General features: G+C 31.6%; 1 protein-coding gene across 1 annotated transcript in view; it reads left to right on the top strand.

Annotated features, from left to right (window-relative positions):
• The window catches only part of LOC111697464 (uncharacterized), a gene marked incomplete at its 5' end in the record, with an annotated part of 56,815 nt that extends 47,466 nt beyond the window's left edge, over nucleotides 1–9,349 (top strand). Inside the window, 3 exon segments of the mRNA XM_023467490.1 lie at nucleotides 2,533–2,628; nucleotides 5,062–5,766; nucleotides 9,135–9,349. Coding sequence (XP_023323258.1) covers nucleotides 2,533–2,628; nucleotides 5,062–5,766; nucleotides 9,135–9,271 — 938 coding nt within the window.
• Nucleotides 9,350–25,383: the final 16,034 nt, after the last annotated feature.

Below are 25,383 nucleotides of genomic sequence, written 5' to 3'. Positions count from 1 at the left end.
TAGACAATTTATGGGGTAGGGTGGCTAGGGTGTAACACCAGTTCTCGTTAGATCACTGAAGTTAAGCACACTTGTCCACAGCCAGTAACTGGATTGGTGTCCAGACTGGTGTTCACGGGTACGATTCTCGTACTCCACACATAGATTAGACAAAGCTTGAGAGGATTGTTATGAATTGGGAATTTGTCCTCTTTAAATGAAATTACCACCACAATCCCTTTAAACAATTCTATTGTATACACTTGCCAAGAAATAAGAATTAAATCCAAGCTCTCAGGGGGTCCTTAGAGTAGGGGATAGATTAGTTTAGTACCTACCCATTAATAAGTGATAATTAAGATATATGTTTAATTATTTAATTATCAATTAGGGCTAATTAGGATATGAATACATGAAAAAGAATATCAAACTCTGAGGAACTCTGAATTGTTGAATTGAATGATTTAGAGCACTAAACTTCCAACTTTCTTTCCTGTGATTTGCTGGTATCTTAAGTTATCAATTCTTTGATTCACTAATGCTAGAATATCTGTATTTTATGGGCAAAGGAATTGAGTTTTTGCCACAAACTCAAATTTTTAATCTTTATCTTTGCCATCTGATGGTGTAAACTTTTGATATTTTATACTTAGGCTATTTGATCTAGCAGATTTCAAAATTTTAAGTATTTAAGGTCTACAACATCGGGTTGCAAAGTTATAAGGATCACAAAATGAGAGTTAGTGACGAAAACTCATTTCCTTTATAAGAATACGATAATAGTTATATCCACTAAAAAAACATATCCTTGAATTGGGACAGAGAAAAATTTGTAAGCTAAGCGGATTTAAAGCTCATTAGAAACAAAAGTTCTCCTGCTGTTATGATTATTTCTGCAGTAAAATATATGATTTTATTTGATTTGATTTGATTTGAAAATAAATTTATATTCTTTCCTCATCATAGTCAAACAAATTTAAGTTATAGAAATTATGGATTTAGCACACATATTCATTTAATATTAACCATAGACTAATCTACTTCAAACTGCCAAGAGAAGTTTAGATCGGTAGAAAGTTTTCTGGCATTAGCTTGAGCAGAACTGGTTTCAAGTTCATAAAACTAGGAGTATCCATATTGCTTTGGAGCACTAAAAAATCCTTTGTGCAATGTCAAGTTGATTTAATACATATTCTTATCAATTGACGTTTAAATTCTGGATTGTGTTGTTGAAAATCAGAACCAAATAACACATGTAATGATGTCATTTCATGTTCGGCTTTTTTTGGATGAACGTATGGGACAGCACAAAAAAATAGGGAGCAATCATTTTTTTGAGATTTAGATATTTTCAAACCTCACTTAAGTTTTGGGTCGGTTTTAATGAATTGCGAAAAGTTGTTGAACTGTATAGAGACAGTTCAACCATGTAGATGTTTAAGGGCTAGTTCAAATTAAAATTTTGAACTTTCCTGGTAAATAAGAGCCAAGTTCTTTTTTCAACCAATAGCATGCTGATTACTTTATTTCCGGCACGCTGATTGGTTGGAATTCTCGGCAAATTGTATGGCTTCAAATTAGGAATGTTCAAAATCTTAAAATTTGATTCAGTGATAAAGGATTTGAGCCAGCTGGCACATGAGAAATAGTTAAACCAGCAAAAAGTAATTTAGCGACCTCTCTCAATATAGTGGATTCGCTCCTGGCTTATTTACACCTACATCTTACATACTCCAAGTATGAAACTCAGTTCAAACTATGCTCAATGCCAGTGGTTTAAATTATAAATGGAGAAGAAAGTTGAACAATTTAGGAATAGAGAAGGAAGAATAGACTGAAGTTGAAAGTAAGGATTAGATACTGATTACTGTCATAGCTTAAATGATTTAAACTTAAAGTCATCATAGACACAAATGTTAAAAGTCACAAAAAGTGGAGTTAAACAAAAGTATCGAGAAAGTTGATTTTACTAAATATTTTAGATATTTATATTGACTTATATTGAAGATTTCTTTAAATCCATGGGTTTTGTAATAGAGACATTTTCAAATGCACAAAATTTATGTGAACTAAAGTAAATATATGCAATTTAAAGATAGATTTGGTTTAGAAAAGTTGATTCAATAGAAAATCTGTGCTTAAATTTGAAATAAAGTTTGAAACTTTGTTTAATTTAGCTTCGAGTTCTGATGAAAACAAAATTAATTTCTGTTCATATGATGAATGTAAAATTCTTTAAATTTTATTTAATTTTTTCTCAAATAAGTGTTTTCAATTCTGATTTTTAAATGAAAATTTTGACAAAATCAAATGCAGTAAAATATATGATACCATGGGGTAAAAGCTTTCCAGGGAGGGTGTAAGCAATTTTTTATATATTTTGTACTTACAATGAAAAAACCTTTTCATATTAAATTAGAAATTCACTTATTTTTTCAAAAAATAAAACACGTATACTTCAATCTACCAAATTTTTCTGAGTTTTCAATAGATCATTTTGTTGTAGTGGCTTAGAAATATTGCAATGTTGATCATTTTTTTATTCATTTTTAGGACATGGTGGTCTGTCAGTATCTGGTGGAGAGGGGGAGAAGATTGATTCAATGCTGGTGATGTCAGGGGGAGAAGGTTACATTGATTTCAGACTTGGTAAGCAATAATATGATTTTATCTTAACTTTTCATGGTGATCACATATAGTATTGACATTTTTAAATAGTACAAATGTTTAATTTTGCCTTATGACTAAAATTTGTCCTATGATCTTGAATTTTCAAAATTTTTGCTATGGCCTTGAATTACCAAAATTTGTCCTATGTGCTTGAATAACACAAATTTGTCCTATGGTCTCTTTGGCCTTGAAAAATCAAAATGTATCCCATGGCCAACCTTAAATTACCTGCCTTTGTAACCTTGAATTACCAAAATTTGTCATATAGCCTTGAATAACCAAAATTTGGCCTATGGCCAGCCTTTAACTGCCTACATTTATATTTGTGACCTTTAATAACCAAAATTTGGCCTACGGCCCAGCCTTTAATTATCTAAATTTCTCTTTGTGACCGTGAATAACCAAAATTTGGCCTATGGCCAGCCTTCAATTACCTTAATTTGTCTTTTTGACCTTAAATTATCAAAATTTGTCATTTGATTTTAAAAGTCCAGAAAAACAAAATGTATTTTTTGCCCTATGAAAGCTTAACTTTAGTATTTATGTTATACAAACACATCTCTTCTTCCTTTTATTCTCAGGATAAATAGGCTCGTACCTTGAGTCAACTTTCTTTAAAAACATATTTCAAATTACGGAGAATAAGGCTTAAAATATTATGCAGAATTGTTCTTTTCTGATTTTTATTTAAACTATTCACATCTCATTCATTTCTGATGTTGTGTCACCTTGATTTTAAAATCATATTTCAAATTACGGAGAAAGAAGTTTGGAATATTATGTATATTTGTTCTTCATAGTTTTATTTTACACTATTCCGCCCTCTAACTTTTTCACATTTCATCCATTTCTAATGTTGCATTGGAATCTGAAATATTAATAAGGTTTCTTAATCTTCGACCAAATATTTTGCAAGCAAGGACCTTAGGTTTTAGGACTGAATAGAGTTTTAGGAATATTCAATATCTTGTGTGAAGCTTAACGCATTTCTAAAAAAAATATAAAAATTCTAGAATAGAGGTTGTTACTTTAAACTTTTAATTGTATTTTATAGCAACAATGTAATGAAATGTTTTTTTTTCTGAAAAGAACCAATCTATTCAATGCTTTTCAGAGTTTTAAGTTTTTATCTACATTAGTTTTTTCCTTTTAACATAATCCAGAATGCTGTTGAATTTAGATCAAAATTGATAAGTAAGTACAAAATTCTATCTTTTAATTTGTTATTTAAGGATATTTGTTTGATTTAGGGGAAAAAAGTATTTTCAATATTATTTACGAAAGGGACCTGGTCTTTACCTTTTTTTTGTAAATTCTTTGTTGTAAACTCACAAGTGCAAACTCTCTAGTGTAAACTCTTTAGTTTAAACTCTCCAGTTTAAACTCTAGTGTAAACTCTCTTGTGTAAACTCTCTAGTGTAAACTCTCTAGTGTAAACTCTCCAGTTTAAACTCTCTAGTATAAACTCTCTAGTGTAAACTCTCTAGTGTAAACTCTCCAGTAAACGAGCAAACTTTCTAGTGTAAACATTATTGCAAACCTACTAGTGTAAACTCTCTAGTGTAAACTCTCTAATTTCAACTCTCCAGTGTAAACTCTCTAGTGTAAACTCTAGTACAAACTCTTTAGTGTAAACTCTAGTACAAACTCTAGTGTAAACTCTCTAGTGTAAACTCTCTAATTTCAACACTCCAGTGTAAACTCACTAGTGTAAACTCTAGTACAAACTCTTTAGTGTAAACTCTAGTACAAACTCTATAGTGTAAACTCTCTAGTGTAAACTCTCTAATGATAGCTCTCTTTTGCAAACTCTTAAATGTAAACTCTCTAGGGTAAATTTTCTAGTGTAAACTCTCCAGTGTAAACTCTCTAGTGTAAACTCTCTAGTGTAAACTTTCTAGTGTAAACTCTCTAGTGTAAATTCTCTAGTGGAAACTCAGTGTAAACTCTCTATTGCAAACTCACTAGTGTAAACTTTTAGTGTACTCTAGTGAAAACTCTGCAGTGTAAACTCTGCAGTGTAAACTCTCCAGTGTAAACTCTCCAGTGTAAACTCTCCAGTGGAAACTCTCCAGTGGAAACTCTCTAGTGTAAACTCTCTAGTGTAAACTCTCCAGTATAAACTCTCTAGTGTAAACTCTCCAGTGTAAACTTTCTAGTGTAAACTATCCAGTGTAAATTCTCTAGTGTAAACTATCCAGTGTAAACTCTCCAGTGTAAGCTCTCCAGTGTAAACACTCTAGTGTAAACTCTATTGCAAACTCACTAGTGTAAAATATCCACTGTAAACTCTCTAGTGTAAATTATCCAGTGTAAACTCTCTATTGTAAACTATCCAATGTTAACTCTCTAGAGTAAACTCTCTAGTGTAAACTCTCTAGTGTAAACTCTCTACTGTAAACTATTATTTAGTTGAAGATGGAACAGAACATGATTTTGATTCTCATATCATGGTCTGGCATCTAGAGGGAGGAGAATCAAGTATAGCACCAGGATCTCCAGTCCATCCCTCCCCTCTCACATCAATGTCATCGTGTTCGGTATCTATGAGAGGTGTGTCCCTGGGATCAAGTTCTATTGATCTGGGTCCAACTCCGGGGTCAGGGATGGGATTAGACTCAAGGTCTCAGTCCTATCTTGAATCAGATAGTGAAACTGAGACAGTGAATCAGGGGAAGAGATCTGTGATCTCCCATGAGGACCCGGAGATAGAAACAGGAACAGATCCTTTACAGTGGAGCAGAGAAGTTGAGAGTATGATCAACAATCCTCCTCTTCAGACCTTCCAGAGCTTTAATCTCCAGGCAGATCCGTCCCTTTCCAGTTGGGTTCTTCCTCAAGACCGTTATCCGGAGGATCTTTCGCAGAAGCATTATCAAAACACTCACTGGGAGGAACATAATCAGGAAATTCATCCAGAAGAACCTTATCAAGAGCAACCTTTCTCTATTCTTCAATCCCAACCCTCCCTTCCCATCCATCAAAGTGTCAGGCGCGAAAGTAAGGAACGACAGAACGGACGAAGTACCGATTCTCCGGGTGGTGCTCAGGACACCAGCTCTAGATCTTCTCTTTACTCTGAACCCCTAGAAGATTTTACTCAGCAGCCATCCAAGATATAAAACCAGGTGGAGAGAATGAGAGAGAGAGATAGGATATTTAGCATTCTTCCAGAATACAGATTTAAACTTCTTGCAAGCTTTATTGCCCAGTTGGGACAAGTCTCAAGAATTCGGGATTTTTAAAGAAAAAATGGATTATCAAAAAAAACTCCAACCCGCATCCCGTGTTGAATTGTTTATAACTGCATTTAAATACAAACATTGCAAAGAAACAAATTTAAATTCTGCCTCAGTTTAATCTAACTTGAATTAGGAATTCAAAGATGCCTGTTAGAATAAAAAACAAGGAGATAAATAAATTATCTTTATACATTCCTCCCCCCCCCCCCTCCGTCTTTAATCTAGTTGATTTTCGTAACTTCTCCCTTTAACCTTTATCTTTTAACCCTCTGAATATGTGATCCTTTAACTTTGTTTCATGATGTGTTCAAGTGAAAAGATAAAGTTTGCAGAATTTTAAACTGTATTCTTGGTTGACTAATGTCTAATTTAACACCAGTGACGCTTATACAATATAGAAATATATTCTTCTTCTCAATATTCATGTTTTATGAATTTCACTGTCTGTTTGCTTTGAGTGTTAAACTAACATTAGTCAAATATTATTTCTAAACCAGATATTTGAAAACTATCCAAATCCTTCTGAGGCCGCAATTTAAAAGCTGAGTCTTGAGTCTCAATCCCTTAGTATCAACTGTAAAATTTAAAGTTAGGCCCGACTTGGCCATTTTATGGTTCTTATATTGGACTCAGCTACAGGGTTACCCACAAAGGACGAGACTTCAGAGACGACTGAACGAACATGTTTAGCTTTTAGTTGTTTCGTTTAAAGCTTCTAGCAGTATTAAACTTAATTAATTTAATGTAGAATACCGAGTTAAACTTTCAGATATTTATGTTCGTTGAGTATTCTTAGTGTTATGGTCGTCATCTCAATCTCATTGAACCTTATTTAAAGGGAGTGACCGGCTAGATGAACTGAATATGCAGTATGAATTTGCACTCAAACTCAGGATTTACAGATCTTTAAAAAGTTTAATATGTCTCAAATGAATCCGAAAGAAGTTTTCCACAACACTGCATACTCATATTCCCAGTTATTAATTTTCTTTAAAATGTTTCCTTTAAGGAATATTTTTAACTTTCAGAACAACAGAATGAAACCTAATCAAAGAATGCTTTTGCCTGTCTACTTTAACTTGCTACTTTTTAATGACATTTTTTATTCCTTTTGGAATTGGGAATCCCAAAGATATGCGAATCTTCCAAAGTGTGATGCAATTTCATTTTTTCTTATCCCAATTGGCTGGAATTATCAAGAAACTAAGCTTTAAGCTTGAATAAATATATTGGACTGTTATGTTATGCCCAAAAAAATATGCACGGCAACAAATCTAGCACACAAATAAAACTAATATTATTTTGCATGAAACTTAATTTTCCAGACACCTTAGACTGTACTGCTTGAGAATGCTTAAATTTACAGTGGGTTTCAAATAAAAGTTAGTTTTTGAAAATGTCGGTTTCCGACTTTCTGAAGTTCTTCCTTTGTTATGAAACACACTGTTATATCCTTCCTTTCCACTTTTCTTCTCTCTACCAAGCTATTCTATCTAATCTATTTGCTATCACAGATTTCACAGATTGGACAAAAATGTCGTTGTATTTAAGATAGTTTTGATGCTGTTTTAACCTTGAAGTCTTTTATGGTATTTTATCCTGAAAAATGTTACTGAATAAAATATTAAATGGACCTAATTTCAAATGACAGCCCAAATCACAGCAGTACCTTTGTATGAGAAGAGTTTATAAGGAATTTCTTATTTTTTATCTGAAATAACATATAAAAGTTACTTTTACTTTGCAACAAAGTCAATAAAGGAAATTGTAAGAATTTAGCACTTATTCAGATGGAAAAACGACATTATCTCTCTTAATATTGTTTAGTTACAGTTTTGAGGGAAACCGTTGTGAATCGGACATCCAAGTCTGTAAAGAGAGGGTTTCTTGAAATCTCGTGGATAGTCCCATTACAAGAAAAGTTATAGTACTAATTATAGATTCACATCCCCTCTTATATTTTGTGCTTAATCTATATAATAAAACAAGACTTCATATATATGTTTCGTATAGCCGGCCAAACGACTGGACCGGATGGTCTGAAATTTCTTGAGGGAACCCATGGGTATTCTGGGGGTAACATAGGCTAAACAAAATCTAAAAATTTTTCTCCAAAAATCGATTTTTGAAATTTTTTTAAAATTCTACGGGAAACGCCGGGCCCTTTAGCTAGTAATATAATAAAGTTAAACATAAAGATTTTACTGGACTGCACTTGAACTAATTCGGAAATAATGTGGGCAAATTCAAGCCTTTGTTCAGATAAGAAACAAACATCTTTTCTTAATATATCATATGCAATGATTCATCTTGAATTGACATTTTTCTTTATGTACAAAGGGCAATTAAGTTTATTTTTGCGCCCTGGGGCAAATTTTATATTTTTTTCCCTGTATTTTGTAAAAAAGAATCTGGAAACTTTAGAAAAGAATATTTTCGAAAATGAAATTATTGTCTTTTTTAACTAAACTCCACAAACACCTTTTTACAGATAACTGCGCAGGATGCTAACCTGATGTTGGTTAATTGCTTGTGTTTCCAGATTGATTAAATGTTTAATTGGTTGCTTGATTGATTGTTTGATTGATTGCTTAATTGATTGTATAGAAGGCAATGGACAATATGGTTTAGCAGGGTTTTACAGACTTAGTTCACAGAATATAAACAGTGGTTTATCTTACATATTTTGTATTAAGATAGCTCCTGAACTAGTGTTATTTGTGAATACACCAACATTAAGAAAAAGTAACATCTCAGGCCCTGCTGAGTTGCCATAATAAATAAAATGTAAACAGACCCTATCCCCCATTCTTCTTAGTTTATGTGGCTAAAAGAACTGAGTCTTTGTCACAAACTCTGAATTTCCAATCCCTATATCTTTGCAACCCAATGTCTTAAACCTTAGATATTTGAAACTATGAATTCTGTTAAATCACATGATCAAGTTGGAAATATCACAGGTTTTACTATCAGGTTGCAAAGAAATTTGAGTTTGTTTCGAAACTTTTTTTTTGTGATCATTTCCTTGAAACGGTTTGAGCTTAGTTTAAATTTATGGTCACACAGTAAGGTTGTTGTAAAAATAGATGGGCCGGGGAACAATAGCATGAATATCTTCTGTCTTAACCCTTTGGTGCGTTTAGCTACAAAATAGAATAAAAAGATCAATTTTATTTAACCTTTTAACGGCGCAGCGTACATTAAAGATGTTAACCGTCCCATTGATTGATCTTTAATGTTCAGGAGATACAGGGGAGCCTGGTGTAGAGGTAGATAATGTTGTTGAACCTGAACATGAAGCTAAAGGAGATAGAAGCCATCTAGTAGTCTGGCAAGTGGCTCTACCAAACTCAAAACTAAATCCTTCTCTTTTATTCTAATCCAGGATATTATTGGTTAACACCGCACTTTTCAGGGTTTTAACTTTCTCTGTAACTCCCCCCCTCCCCCCACTTTTATAGAAAATCCATTTACTACCCCTACATTCTGCTTGTAGATGTAGATGTATTCCCATTTATGTACATACGTTATTCATTCTGCGTACACAGTGTACTTTACAATTTGTTAACCCGTTGTAAGGTAAAAATGCAATCTTATTGTGATAAGTTAGTATGTTCCAAGAACTTTTTTTGCGGAATTTAAGATCATAAATTTGAAGAAAAAAAATTTAAATAGATACTGCAGAAAACGTTCATTTTTATACTTTGAATTTTTTTTTAAAAATCAATATGAAAATTGTGGAATACCAGGGGTCCTTATAATTCCTTTTTCAATCCCATTTGGGATTGACAAATTTGAAAGAAAAGGGGGCAAATTTTTTAAATAGGGGCAAATTTTTTAAAATGATAATTAAAAAAAATTGGGGTCATTTTTTATTTAATAAGGGTCATTTTTTTCAATTGGGGGCAATTTTTTCCCCAATTTCGGGAAATTGGGGGCAAATGTGTTAGTGGAATTTGAAATTTTATTTTAATTGGGGGCATTTTTTTTAAATTGGGGGCAAATGGGGGAAAATGTGTTAGTGGAATTTAAAATGTTTTTTTAAATTTGGGGCATTTTTTTTATTCTTGGCATTTTTTTNGGGGGGCTTTTTTTTAATTGGGGGCAATGGGGGCAAATGTGTTAGTGGAATTTAAAATGTTTTTTTTAATTGGGGGCATTTTTATTTTAATTAGGGGGATCTTTTCAAATTGGGGGCTATGGGGGCAAATGTGTTAGTGGAATTTGAAAATGTTTTTTTAATTGGGGGCAAAAAATTATTTTGGGATCGAGAAAATCAGCTATTTTGGGAATTATATGGACCCCTGTGAAATACTAGTATAAAATAAAGCTTTAATGAATAGAATAAGAACAGAAACTGGAAATCAAATGTTTAACCCACTAATTTATCAAAATTATTGTAAACAATAAAATGTTGAAGTTGCATTTTATTTTGAAATAAATTTTAGAATTTTTGTGATTTGAATATTTATCATTAGTATCATTTAATTATTTATTGTACATGTATCTAACTAGTTAATTATATAAACTTATTTAATAAATTTTTAATAATATTATAGATTTTTTCCCGAAAATAAACAACTTTTGAACTCCATAATTGATTATTACAACCATAGATTAATTAAAATAATGGATAGGACACTAGATGTAGTCTTTTCAAGATTTAGGGGGTTTATCGTTAACAAAAACCCTGAGAGGCTGAGGCAGACGCTTATTCTGCTTAGAATTACAAGACATTGAGAGAGCCTGTTCTATGCCGACTGCGCCCAACTTCTTTGGGCTTCTGCTTCTGCCTTAGGGTTATTGTGAAAGTAAAACCCTAAATCTTTAAAAGATCTAGTATCCTATCTGTTATTTTAATTAATCCACCATAATAACGTTCAAATCTTAACAAATTGTCTTCTATGATATCATTTTTTTTCAAAATTATGATCGAAAATTTAAAATTTTAATTCCTTTAGTTTAAAAAGTTCGTGCTCAAATACTAAAACGATACTAAATTGACTTTTACACGTAAAAACTCTTTAAATAATAATTATAAAAATAATAAAGTTTATTGCGAAATTTCGGTTAAATGTATATATATTTACAATGTTGGAATATTTACAATATTTAGAATAGCAAGAGGACATAGCTAGCACAGCTGTTTGAATGCCATATCGTGAAAACTTACATGACGATGTGAGACCAACTAAGGGAGAAACCCAGATCAGGAGGGGGGGGGGGGATCAAAGACCAGGGGCTTAATATCAACATCCCATCTTGTAAAAATGAAAGATTAGAAGGAGTAGAGCTAGGACCTTTTTTTACATACTTCAATTATATGAATATAAGATATCTATTTTAGGATATTTTTGTGCAGATACTATGACAAAACCATTTTAAAGGAAAAGTGACAAACTGATTTTCTACTCCCTATATCTTAGTACCCTGATGTCGTATACCTTTGATGATCCAAACTAGGACTTCTGTGAATAGTGTCAAATAGTTCAAGTTTGAAATATCAAATGTCTACTTGATCAGAAAGAAAATAGGCAGAAATTTAGACTCTGTTACTTTTGAAATATATTGAGTAATAAAACTGACATCTTGAGAGAATCAGCTAGAAAATAGATGGGTTGTCACTTGTCACTCTGCCATTTTGCCATTTTTTATTACCATCTAGTCGCCACCATCTCTTTAATTCTGATCCTTATACCTTTGCAACCTGATGTAGTGGACCTTAAACTAGTATTTATGTATAATATTATAACCAAAAATTGAAATATAAAAGGTTTACACCTTTAGGTTGCAAAGAAAATTGGATTTGAGTTTGTGGCAAATGTTCAGTCACTTTCTAGCAATCTAAACTCAATTCCTATGTTCGTTTGAGACATTGAAATACAAATACTTTTGTTAGACCCATATCATTTATGCAATAATATGGAAATATGCTAAATTTATGGAAATCCATTCAATATTTCAAAAATCTTTTACGATCAAATAAATCTTTTTGTTAGGTTTCAGTCCAAACCGTGCAAGGTTTAATTCCAGAAAAAATTAGATTTTTTAAAGGAACTTAAATTTTAATCCCTCCGATCTTGACAACACAATGTCGTAGACTTCGGATATTTAAAATATTTTGTTTTGTTCAAATAGTCTTAAGTCTAAAAACACCATCAGGTTGGAAAGATATAGGGATTATAGATTTGAGTTTGCTGTAAGAACTCAGTTCCGTTTTAAAAACTGAAATATTAGAATCTGTCGGGAACTGCTAAAATTTTGAAAATATACCTTAATAACAAACAGAATTTGAAGGAATTAGTGAAAGCTACGCAATTTTATATTTGGTTCCGCTTTAAACCAAAAAAAGCAGCTTGTGGATTTTTGAAGCACTGGTTGGCGTGGTAAAAATCTCTAAATATTCCCACTATCTCCCCTAGGAGCATATGATAATGTATATCCTCGAAAAAATACAGAATATCTTATTTACATTAATTTATTTACTTAATGATGTGTAAACTAGTCATATATCTTTTTTACATTACACTTATTTACATTTATTCTTTAACGTTTCCTGGCCACATTGAGCAGGATGATTATTTCTATGATTACAAAGTGTGGTCTGCCCTAACTATGAGTTACTTAGCTTCCTGTTTTTATATTACTTTCTAGCTCCTGTTTACTTTTTTTCAAGTTTCTGTTTTCATCTCTTATAGTGTCTATTTCGTTATTTTCTTCTTGTTCCTGTTTCTTTATTTTTTTTTAGTTCCTGCTTTTTTGTTTCTTTCTAGTTACTGTTTCTATATTTTATCTCTAGCCTATGTTTCTCTATTTATTTTTCTAGTTCCTGTTTCTTCATTACTTTCTACTTCCTGTTTCTTTGTTTTTTTCTAGTTACTGTTCCTATATCCTTTCTAGTTCCTGTTTATATATTCCTTTCTAGTTCCTGTTTCTTATTCTTTTCTAGTTCCTGTTTCTTTTTTCCTTTCTTGTTCCTGTTTCTTCTTTTCTTTCTAGTTCCTGTTTATATATTCCTTTCTAGTTCCTGTTTCTTATTCTTTTCTAGTTCCTGTTTCTTTTTTCCTTTCTAGTTCCTGTTTCTTCTTTTCTTTCTAGTTCCTGTATTTTCATTTCTTCCTAGTTCCTAGTTTCTAGTTCTAGTTCCTGTTTCCATATTCCTTTTTAGTTACTGTTTCTATATTTCTTTTTAGTTCCTGTTTCTTCACTTCTTTCTAGTTTCTGTTTCTTTTCTCCTTGTTTTTTTAAGCTTCTGTTTCAATGTTTTTATCATAGTTTCTGTTTCTTTAATTCTTACTAGAAGATATCTGTTTCTATGTTTTATTTTAGCCCCTGTTATGAATTTTATTTCTAGTTCCTGTTTTTCTAACTCTTTCTAGATCCTGTTTTATTACTTCCTGTTTCATTAGATTCTGTGTATATATCTGGAATAGGCATAAAATTGTTTAAAACACTGATTTATGCTTCGTTATATACAATCAGAAAGTTCTGTTCTAATAAAGAATTATGCATGTTGTGGAGGAAAAATAAACATGTCATCGAAATAAGTTCAAATGTTTCATACAAAGCAAAAAATCAAGGTTGATGCTTTATTAATTGTTTTGCTTAGTTATGCAAAAAAGGAATAATGAAAAATTAAAAACATGATGTCACAATGTGAGGTCAAAATGAAAATAAGAATAAACCACAATCATGGTTTAATAGAATTAAATTAGCGTTTTTGAATCAAACTTTTCCTTAATACTCTTTCAGTCTCCGTGTGTGTGTGAGGTTTCAGTTTAGTCTGTAAACCGGAGACCGGTTCAACACTAGTCTTCCATAGATACCCGGAGTAACAGGACCAGTTTATCACTAGTCTTCCATAGATACCCGGAGTAATAAGACCGGTTTAACACCAGTTTTTTATAGATACCAAGAGTAATAGGACCAGTTTAACACTAGTATTTCATAGATACCCGTAGTAATAGGACCAGTTTAATGCTAGTCTTCCATAGATACCTGGAGTAAAAGAGCCGGTTTAATATTAGTCTTCCATAGATACCCGGAGTAACAGGACCAGTTTATCACTAGTCTTCCATAGATACCTGGAGTAATAGGACCAGTTTAATACTAGTCTTCCATAGATACCTGGAGTAATAGGACCAGTTGAATACTAGTCTTTTATAGATACTTGTAGTAATAGGACCGGTTTCATACTAGTCTTCCATAGATACCTGGAGTAATAGGACCAGTTTAATACTAGTCTTCCATGGATACCTGGAGTAATAGGACCGGTTTCATACTAGTCTTCCATAGATACCTGGAGTAATAGGACCAGTTTAATATTAGTCTTTTATAGATACCCGTGGTAATAGGACCAGTTTAACACTAGTCTTTTATAGATACCCGTAGTAATAGGACCAGTGTAATATTAGTCTTTTATAGATACCCGTAGTAATAGGACCAGTTTAATATTAGTCTTTTATAGATACCCGGAGTAATAGGACCAGTTTAATACTAGTCTTCCATAGATACCTGGAGTAATAGGACCAGTTTAATATTAGTCTTTTATAGATACCAAGAGTAATAGGACCAGTTTAACACTAGTCTTTCATAGATACCCGTAGTAATAGGACCAGTTTAATACTAGTCTTCCATAGATACCTGGAGTAAAAGAACCGGTTTAATATAAGTCATCCATAGATACCCGGAGTAACAGGACCAGTTTATCACTAGTCTTCCATATATACCCGGGACCGAATTTAATGAATTTGAACTGCCTACCGCCGATTCCAATTTGAATCACCAATTCAAATGCTTACTTCATCTTTAATTTTGAATAGGTGATTACAATTTACACCACCAATAGGTAGTTCAGCGACGTAGCTCAAATTAACCCTAAATTCTGTCTCCGGAGTAAGAGGACCAATTTTAGAACCTTATTTCTGAAAATACCTAAATATTGGATTTTTATGGAACAGTTATAGATCATTCTTTTGCTTTCTTAATTATAGCTTTATTTTCTTGAAAATTGCATTATTTTCCCAAAAAATGTTTTTTTTTAGGAAATGTATTCTAATTTATTCCTGTCTGTGTATACTGTATATCCACTTGACGTTCGTTGATTTTATGAACATGACTTGTAAACATTATCTTATATTTTACAAGTTTCAAAACAAGGTTTTACTGAGTTTCTCGTCATCATAGCTAAAGCCATGACATTACTAGTTTTAAGTCCAAAATTTTCTTTTTTTATTGTATAATTTGTTGTCGTCTGTCGAATCGACGGTGTTGTTACCTAAAAACATTTGAAATTAACATTAATTTCCTTTATTCAATTCAGAAACTAATCCCTATTCCTCAAATAGAATGAAATTAATTAGAAACGTTAAATTGAAATTAAAAGTATAATTACTTTTCATCTAATGTTTTTGCTATATTTTTATATCTCTCTCTTCAAAATTCCTTTTCCCTACTTCGTTTGTATCTAAAATCATTGGAAGAAACAAAAACTTTCTTCAAAAAAATTATAATGTTCATGCTAAAAAGAAGGGAGTGATCCGCTCCGAATTTTTAACTATGTAATATGTTAAGTTTAATGGTATCTTTTGGGACCTGTTCATGTCTCAATGTTCATGTCTCAATGTTTATGGGCTCTCCAGAATCGATGGAAGCAAATAAATTAGTTTAATGTAAGTTTACTTTACATTTTCAGAAACCTCAGTTTTAGCTTTAGATTTTAGAACAAATTGACATTATTCTTATCGATTTTTGGATCACTGTGTATTACGATGTGGACGCACATTTTAAAAATAGAATTGAAGAATATTTCATTCAACTTTAATATGGGGACACTTTCATTTGTTCACTCAAAATTGAACAATGGAAAAAATGGATTTTCTAAAATAGAGTCTTCAATAGTTTACTCTCGACATTGCAAAGATTTAACTTTTTGTACAGTTTTTCAAAATAGGATAACGAAGCAATACATCCGAACATGGGGGTGCTTTGTCTGAAAGTAACTGCCAAATTTTCTGTTTAAAATGCCAATTTTCCCTTTGAATGTGTTTACAATACTCAATAAACAGTATAGTACTCGTGTCTGCACGAAATACTGCAATAAGACCATTTTAATTTTTCTCAATTATTAGTTGATTTGAAATGTTATTTTTTTTATCTAAACAATTTTAGAAAATCGTGATTGCTTAAAAGCATCAAAAAACACTGAATTCATATTTTCTTTGAAGTTAAATCGTAGTTTTGATTGATAGAAATGGGTTTAAGTAAATAATCAATAAAGCATTGAGTCTTTGCCACAAACTCTGATTTTTAATCCTTATATCTTTGCAACCTAATGTTGTATGACCTTAGATATTTCAAACTTAGAATTCTGTTGAATCTAAGTTTGAAATATCAAAGTTCAATTACAGGTTATTTTTTTCAATTTAAGTTTGTGTTTAAAACTTCATTACTCTAAATACATTATACTTTCCTTTCCCCCTTTCTATAGGTTTCCTGCCTTTCATGCACGTTGTCAGGTTTAAATGTTAAATGCCGACAATGCTTTTTACTTTTTGGTTAACTAGGGATGGGCTATGAGCAAAATAAAAGATACAAACAAGGGGAAATGCACACATTTGTTAAATTGCAAATTTATAATTTCAGACTGGTCTATCGCACAATGCAGAATGCACATACCTTGTGTCTGTACGGTAATAATGTACACTTAGAATAATAATGTTGTTTGTCGACGAAAGCGTGGTAATGAAAGTATACATATTGCATATCTTATTAATACTTTTTTATGTTAGCATAACAGGCCAAACGGCTGGACCAAATTGGCTGAAATTTTTTGTGAGAACCCATGGGTACTCGGGGGTAATATAGGCTAACAAATTTTGATTTTTTAATTTAAGTGTTTTTAAAATTCCTCGGGCAACGCTAGGCACTTCAGCATGTAATATATATATATATATATATATATGGTAAATACCCTACTCCAGAACGGTTTTTCTAACACGTATGATGATCTTCAACCTGTTTATCAAAACAGGGAACCACACGGATACAATCTCATGAGCAACGCAAATACCACTGGGCACGATCTCGTTAGCTATCGATATCAATCGGAAGCTCGTAACTATCTATCCCAAATCGAAGGGGACAATCCTCAACCTGTTTATTAAAACAGAGAACAATTACTCTCTCGCAGTAATCAGTACGGAGTTTCTATATTAACTAGTGTATTTGAGGCTTATATACAAGTAAAAGTTAATAGACGTAATTACAATTCCTACATCGTTATCTATATCACATGATGACAATCATGTTACGTATTACAACACAGTTAAAATAGGCGCAAATAAGATGTACGTCATTATATATATCACATGATTTAAGCTTATCATGCTACATATTCATTTGAAACACAGTTCAAATGAATTATGGGTTTTATTTAAAAGTTTACAAACATAGATTTGGCTCAGCTACATTTTTCCTAGTCACATTTTGCCTAGTCACAACTTGTCTTGTTCACTTTTGCCTAAGTAACATTTTGCCTAAATAACATTTTGTCTAGGTAACTTTTTGCCTAGTTCAAGTTTGCCCAGTAACATTTTGCCTAGGGTAAAATTTTGACTATGTAAAACAAGAGCATGTTTTTTGCCTGTTGCTTTTTTTTAAAAACAAATTTTGTCACAAATTAAATTTTTTTTAAAAGCTGAACCAATTTAATTTTAATGAATTAAATGTTATAGAACAATTGAATTGTATCTTGTCCAGCAATTTTAACATTCTTATTACTCTACAACAGATGAATTATGGTTATATATATCAGATATATATATTTTTAAAGTACAGTTTACATCATGGAGTATACATGAATACATGCAGGTTATATCTTTATTTATCATTATTTATCTTCTGCTGGTCATGTGACTAGGCAAATTGTGACTTGGCAAAATGTAGCTGAGCCGTAGATTATAATTAATAATGTTATACAACGTATTTCAGGTTTATGCAGAATATCATGGTTACCCAATATTTATTGGGTGCGTTCTGCAGTAATTTACAATACACTGACCGAAGATATAAGAGCGTCTAGTGGAGAGTGTATTTATGCAAAAATGTCCACGAAAAAACTCTAAGACTAGCAAATTTGCTGAACTTCTATAAAAATATCTTTCTTTTTCATATTTGGCAAACACAACAAAAATATTCCCAGTCATTCTGGAAAAAGCACGAAATCCCAGTTGCCCAGCCCTACTGCTATAGTAATTACTGATCTAATCAAGGCCAACATTACACACCAGAAACTAAACTAAAAGTAAACATTTTAAATGAACATTAAAGGACAAGTTTTAAAAAGGAAAAACGAAAGGAACAGTTAAAAAAAATTACAGCGACATTGCAACCTTCTTTTTTTCGAAGTATCACAGCTGTTTCAAATCTACTAGAGAAACATCGCTACTAAAGAAACAAATCTACTAGAGAAACATTGCTACTAAAGAAACAAATCTACTAGAGAAGCATTGCTACTAAAGAAACAAATCTACTAGAGAAGCATTGCTACTAAAGAAACAAATCTACTAGAGAAACATCGCCACTAAAGAAACAAATCTACAAGAGAAAAATTGCTTCTGCCCACAAATTGTTTCCCGCGGATATAATTTGTCATCTATTGCTAACATTTGCCAAAATAAAAATATAAATATTAGGCCAAAACAAAAACAAAAACAGTTTAAGAGGGGACCATTTGCATTTTTTTTGAGAATAAAAGCACCGTTCTTAACTTCTTAACAATGAGAAGTAAAAATTGGACTATAATACTGGAGGGGGGTTGTGGAGTTTACAATTGATTCATTTATTATTTAGCATTTTGTAGATTCATCACAAACCCACTCTGCAATCTTAATTAATCTAATTATTTAGTTAATTAATATATCTAATCTGGAGCTAATTGAGTAAACCTTAAAGAGAAAATATTAAATCATAAAATTTTACAGAATGTCCCGAATCATATTGGATTATTTCTTAAATTTAAATTTCAACCATTTTCATTGGAAATTTAATTTTCCAATTTTTTCTTGAACAATCTTTCATTCTTAAAAACGAAAGACTGCTTGAGAATTTTTGGTACGGCATAAATAAAAAAAATATTAGATACGTCCTCCAAAAACAAGATCATAAAACTAGGAAAAATCTAAATTTTAATGATTTCTGAAACTTAAAGATTTGAATCAAGATTTTCTATTCAACATTTAAAAACTTGAGCCAAAGCCAAAAAGACAAAAAGTTGAAACCCCAAAAGAAATAATTCTAGGAAGAAAGTAAAGCACAATTCACAAAACTATTCAAAGATTCTCTAATTTTTCAAGTTTTTGCATTTGATTATCCTTTTTCCTTAGTTTAGTAAAGGAGTTAAAACTCAATTGTTTAAATTATCTACTTTTTTGACCAAATTCTAGTGACACAGGAAATATTTAGGAAAATTGAACATTTAGCAAAGCTGCTAAAATTAGTGATTGGGTATAAACATAACTTGGTTCGGGGTTCTAAATTTTTAACTTTTGAAAGCCATCGAAAATATATGTGAAGTTTAACCAACATGTTTAAACCGTATTTTGTTTGTAAAAATATTGCATTGATTAAGATATGCAAACATTTTATCCCAAGAAGAAATATAAGAAAAAAATCAAACCAAAAAATAACAATTTTCGTTTTTTTCTCTCAGGATTAAAACTTGACATAGTGTAAAGATTTGTAAAATTGCTCAGAGTTTTTTGGGAAATTTTTAAAATCCAAAACTTAAAAAGTTTTAAAACTAAGATATTGCTTATCATTACTGCATATAATCAGAAAAAGTGTTGAATATTAAGGAAAATTTCATAATTTAGATTATTAGAGTTGTTCCACTCTATCCCTGCATAATTCTACATTTCAGCTTTTATCCCGCTCAAATATTATTAAAATATAAATCAACTTACAAAATTTTATCTTTTTCTTTTATTCAATTTATGATGGGGTTTCTGCAAAGCGAATTTATCATATAATGCTTCTAAACTCTAAAATATATCTATTATTTTTGAACACGCTGTCTCCGCATTATCATTATCTATATATTTTGCTTTGCACCAATATTATCTTGAAATCCTGCATTTTCCCTATTTGTCTATTATTCAATCATCATTCAGCTGCAGCTGAGAAAGCGGCATTCAACTTTAGGATATATTTAAAAGTGAAAACCTTGTTGAAGAAATTTCACGTTTTAGATAAATTAATTTTTGGATGCAAACCCAAAAAACGGTTGTAACTCGAAATATGTTTTGTTTTCGGTTACGTTACGTAAGAACAGCTGATTAGCGATGGTTATGTAATATTCTCCGTAAATCCTTTTCTCTGATTGGTTCAGATTTTTCCCGGGAAATTCAAATCTAAAATTGAGAAAGTTTAATATTTAAAGTAGCTATTCATTATTTTACAGAACTTTTAACCTCGAACTTAAAATTCGCGCATTCTTTAGTTTTAGACTCTGCTCTATTACCAGTGAAATTTCTTTTTTATAGAATATAATGTAAAGCTTGATTTAGCTAAAAGTAAAAATGAAAAAGTTTTTTTATGAATTATTAAAATCATAGGAAGTAAACTTTAAATTCAATTTAATAAAAACGCAGAGGAAATTTGAGTAGAAAGTAGAAACCCCTTTGGAAAACATACTTTTAAACTACCTTTACACGAATGTTCAATAAAATTACAAAAGAGAGGGTTAGGGATTAATCAAAGGGTTTAAGGCGTTCAAAGGCAGTAAATTTATTTTGGAATTGCATGTCCGATTCACAACCTTTCAACCTTTGTCTTATCATCGAACGCGGACTAAATAAAAATTAATTAATTAATAAATAACAAGCGTTATTTTAAGATAAAGGTACTGTTATTCTTGATCATTTAAAGGTTTAAAGGGTACCGTTGTGAACCGGATATGTCATCTTTCAAATATAAGATCACTTAAGAAACTACGTCTACAGTCCCTTTAAGTTTCCGTTTAACTATGTCTACAGTCCCTTTATATTTCCGTTTAACTAAGTCTACAGTCCCTTTAAGTTTACGTTTAACTATTTCTACAGTCCTTTTATGTTTCCGTTTAACTATGTCTACATTCCCTTTATGTTTCCGTTTAACTATGTCTACAGTCCCTTTATGTTTCCGTTTAACTATGTCTACAGTCCCTTTAAGTTTCCGTTTAACTATGTCTACAGTCCCTTTCTGTTTCCGTTTAACTATGTCTACAGTCCCTTTATGTTTCCGTTTAACTATGTCTACAGTCTCTTTAAGTTTCCGTTTAACTAAGTCTAAAGTCCCTTTATGTTTCCGTTTAACTATGTCTACAGTCCCTTTCTGTTTCCGTTTAACTATGTCTCATGCAGAACCTTTATGTTTCCGTTTATTTTTATGTTATTTCCAACAGATTAGCCTCAAATTAATTCCTTCTCATCAGTCCTTCTAATTTCACGACCCAGAAAACAATTGTATTAAAGTTGAAGAAAATGTCGATAAAATATTGAACCAATATGTATAGAAAACTTCTTATTGTACACTGTACACTGCTAAATTTTCTAGAGTGTACAGTTCAACTAAGTGAAGTGAATTTCCCAATAAATTCTGAAATAAAGTAATTACTATAAACTTCAAAATTGCTAGAACGTATATGAAGTGTTAATCCTATCCAGATTGTCTAATAAAGAAGTGGGGTCCACCCACCCCCCCTCCCCAATGATTTTGCCCTTAGAGTTGAGATAGGGGAGTGTAATACATGTTCCTTAATTTAGCTTTTCAAGGCCAGCTCAGAAAAGAATTTGACTTTTAACTTTTATGGTTAGAGGCCAGGGTGCTAAGAACGTTTTAAAAAGTTTAAAACGTACATTGGAAAAATTTTAAAACATATTAATTTATACTTTTGACAAATATTAATATTTGACACATGTTATTTCATTTTTTTGAAACACCGACCAGCCGTTTGACTGTCCTCCACCTTACCAGTTAACATATGCATAACATTTTTTTTTTAATTTGTTAATAACTAATAAGATGAAAAAGTGAAGGTGTAAACCATATTTAAGTTATGGAGAAAAAAACAAATCATGATAGGGTTAAAAGTGGTTTATTCTTCACTAGCTGAAGGGCCCGGCGTTCTCTGTATAAAAAAATGTAGAAAAAAAAATATTTCGATTTTTTTAGCCTTTAACACCCCCCGGCCACCCTTGAGTGTCCACAACAAATGTTAGTCCAATCGGTCCAGCCATTTTGCCGGCTATAGGCAACATATACGAATGTGTCTTGTTTTATTGTTTTATTACATAGATTACAATTAGAATGTTAGAGATATAAAAATTTAGGAGATATATATATCTACAATGTGTTCATTAGTTCTATCAAAATGTTTATATTCCAATATTACGAACAATTTGTTAAAACGAGAAACTAGATGTTTCTATTTCACGGTTCAGGATTTCCATTAGAAAGTTTTCTTCTGTCGTAAATTAGCCATGAATATGCGGCAACAGTTTTAAAGAGTTCCATATAATCATTTAATTAAAAAAACTAAATATCTGCAACATTCCATTATCAGAAAGTGAAGAATACGACATTTGATGAATTTTTTCGATGTATGCGTTATTAAGGGTTTCACTGTATATTAGGTGATACAAAATTGCTCGAATGTAATTTAGTCAAATCTTTTTAATTTTATACAACTGTACACTCTGCATTCGTTTAAGAAATTCAAATAATTGAATTTGGAAAAAATGCTTCTCAGAGCAGAAAAAAAATGTTTCAGGCATTGGCCTGAGCTTGGGCTATTCTTTTAATGGAAATATTCTAAATTCTGAAACTGTTTTACAACTTGTTTTCCTTGAATTCTCTTGTTTCTTTGAATTTATGTATGCTACACATAAAGCCCTGTAAGTGTATTGTATATATATTGCCCTTTATTCACTTCAACTTTAACAATAAGCCTTTTTAACAAGTTTTTAAGCCTAAGCTTAAGACAGAAATAAAGTTGTACAGCCGTACCCTGGCCTAAAAGAAAAAAGGTACAATTTTTTTCCAACAAATTTGACATTTTTCTCCATTTTTCATTTTGAAAAATATTTTTCCATTTCCCAATAATTCAGCAAATTAATAAAGTGTTCATAAATTTATGCGGAGGTTTTGCAAAGAAAGTGTATTATGAAAGTCAAGAATAAAAATAAGATTATTTAAATTAAAATCGTTTGAAATTACATTTATCAAGGATGTCATAATTTTACTATGCATAATCCCAAAAAGCGATGTTTAGAACTATTAACACCCCCCCTGTAAATAAAAGAAAAAATGGAGCCACAAATACACCCTCATCCCATTCATATTTCTCCCCGACGTGACCCCAGTAAGGGGCGCATGGCCGGTTAGAATTAATTCTATATCACAAACTCAAATTTTATAATCTACATATCTTTGCGACCTATTGATGTAAATATATATATAGAAAAAATATATAAATATCACGTACTAGAATTTCCATAGAAGGAACCGGTTCATTTGGTGTACAGTCCCGTTCTGCCTTGAATAATCTGTATGTACACTGGTACAGCTCGCTCCAGATGGTTAGATTCTAATAATTCAACATCGCATTGCCCCTTTGGGCTTCTGCCTCAGGGTTATTGTCGGCTCATGCAGGAAAGGAGATAAGCGCACACCCTAAATTTTTTTAAAAAGTTAACCCCTCATGCTTAAGCCTTCTGAAATACCACAAATAGATTTTGCACTTAAGATTTAGAGAGGGGGGCGGATATTAAAAAATTGAAGTCCTAAACCCGAGATAGGGTATACAAAATCTGCAATCAATTGTCTAATGCAAGGAACTATATACAGGAACGCCCAACTCATAAATACGCAAATTGTGTACTGTACACTGTGGGAGGAATGTAAACAAACCCAGTGCCCCCACAGAAGTTGAAGGGAAAGGATAACAGCTCTGATTTGATATTACAGTCCAGCAGAAAACAAGTTAATATATTTAGAGTAAATACTTATGATTTTTGGCTTTCTGGTCAATATGGAAAGTACAATAGCAATATATTCATATTTCACTCCTTGGGCCCTTTTCCCTCAAAAATGTTGAATTCTTTGTTTTGATCTCCTACCACTGCAGTACACAGATTTGACGCATGAGATATGACGGTTCCTGGTCTATATATTTCTTGGTCTAATGGAAACTTTGGTTATTGTCAAAGATTTAAGTTAGTGGAGTCCCTTGATCTTTACTTCAGAGTTGAGCTGTCACCAAATGTCACTAGTCCAACTTTTCAAGACCTAATAATTTTTGAAGTTTTTAAACACCGATCTCAAGGTTCCATGGGGAAAAGTACGTTGGGAAAATATAAGAATTAGATATTTTTATTGTTAGACAAATATTAAAAAGTGACGCATGATTTACAATTATTTTTCTAGGTTTTTAAAAAAGAATTATAAATTTTAGATCTGTAACTTAACTGATTAACATATTATGTGAATTATTTTTTCTTCAAAATTTGCTCTAAATTATGATGTTTAAAAATTGAAGTTGTTTCAGCATTGTTTTAAAGTGCAATTAAGTAATGTGAAAAAAACACGGTGAGGGGGATCACCCCTCCAAGGAAAGTTAATTGCGGTCGCGTATACTTTGCATACATATTGAAACCAGTTTTCTTTGAGCGGAATTTGTAAACAAAAATAGATGCATCAGTGTTCGTCTAGTATCCGAGGAGGATAAAAACATTTAATTTTGATAATTTTAAAAACTCATATAATATTTTCCAAAGTCCAGAATATTTCATAGATTATTTTTGTGAAAATGGATTCCATGTCAGGCTTCGACATCTGTCTTGTGTTTACTTTTCCCCCCAAAGAAGGTACACTGCAGTACCCCTTCACTCAACTATTATAGATTTAATATTTCCTTCCTGACTTGATACACTATAAATTGTTTTCCCATATATGCACAAAATAATTTTACGCTCTCAAGAATACAATATTAATAATGTATTATATAAATACTTTGGTTTTCCGCCAGTTTTTCTGTCCGTTTGTATCCAATAAACATCAAAATGACTGATACAATCGGGCACAAATTTTGTCACTGGTGCCGTACCTCATATCACAGGGAAGGTTTCTGGATCCTCAGAATTCCAAAATTTTTTTGATTTTCGTCAAATCTTGAAAATCCACGAAAAAAATGGTAAACCTGCAATAATTTTATTCTTGTTTTATCGAAGAGAAAATGCTGAAAGATTGAGAATTGAGCAACAATTAAAAGTTGAACTAGATGATGGGCGCAGCCTATTAATATAAATATAGATTATCTATGAACCCTTTCCTAAAAGTTTGGTTGAGTATATGCCGTGTATAATTCTGAGGATAAAACAATAAACATATTGTATGACCAGTGTTTTTAGTTGAAAAACGTAATTTTGTAAGTGTCGTAGCTCTGTCATTTGTA

This window comes from Eurytemora carolleeae, unplaced genomic scaffold (genome assembly GCF_000591075.1).
Source record: "Eurytemora carolleeae unplaced genomic scaffold, Eaff_2.0 scaffold104, whole genome shotgun sequence".
NCBI classification, from domain to species: domain Eukaryota; kingdom Metazoa; phylum Arthropoda; class Copepoda; order Calanoida; family Temoridae; genus Eurytemora; species Eurytemora carolleeae.
Note: the sequence above shows the minus strand (reverse complement) of the source record. Positions and strands in the feature narration are given on the sequence as shown.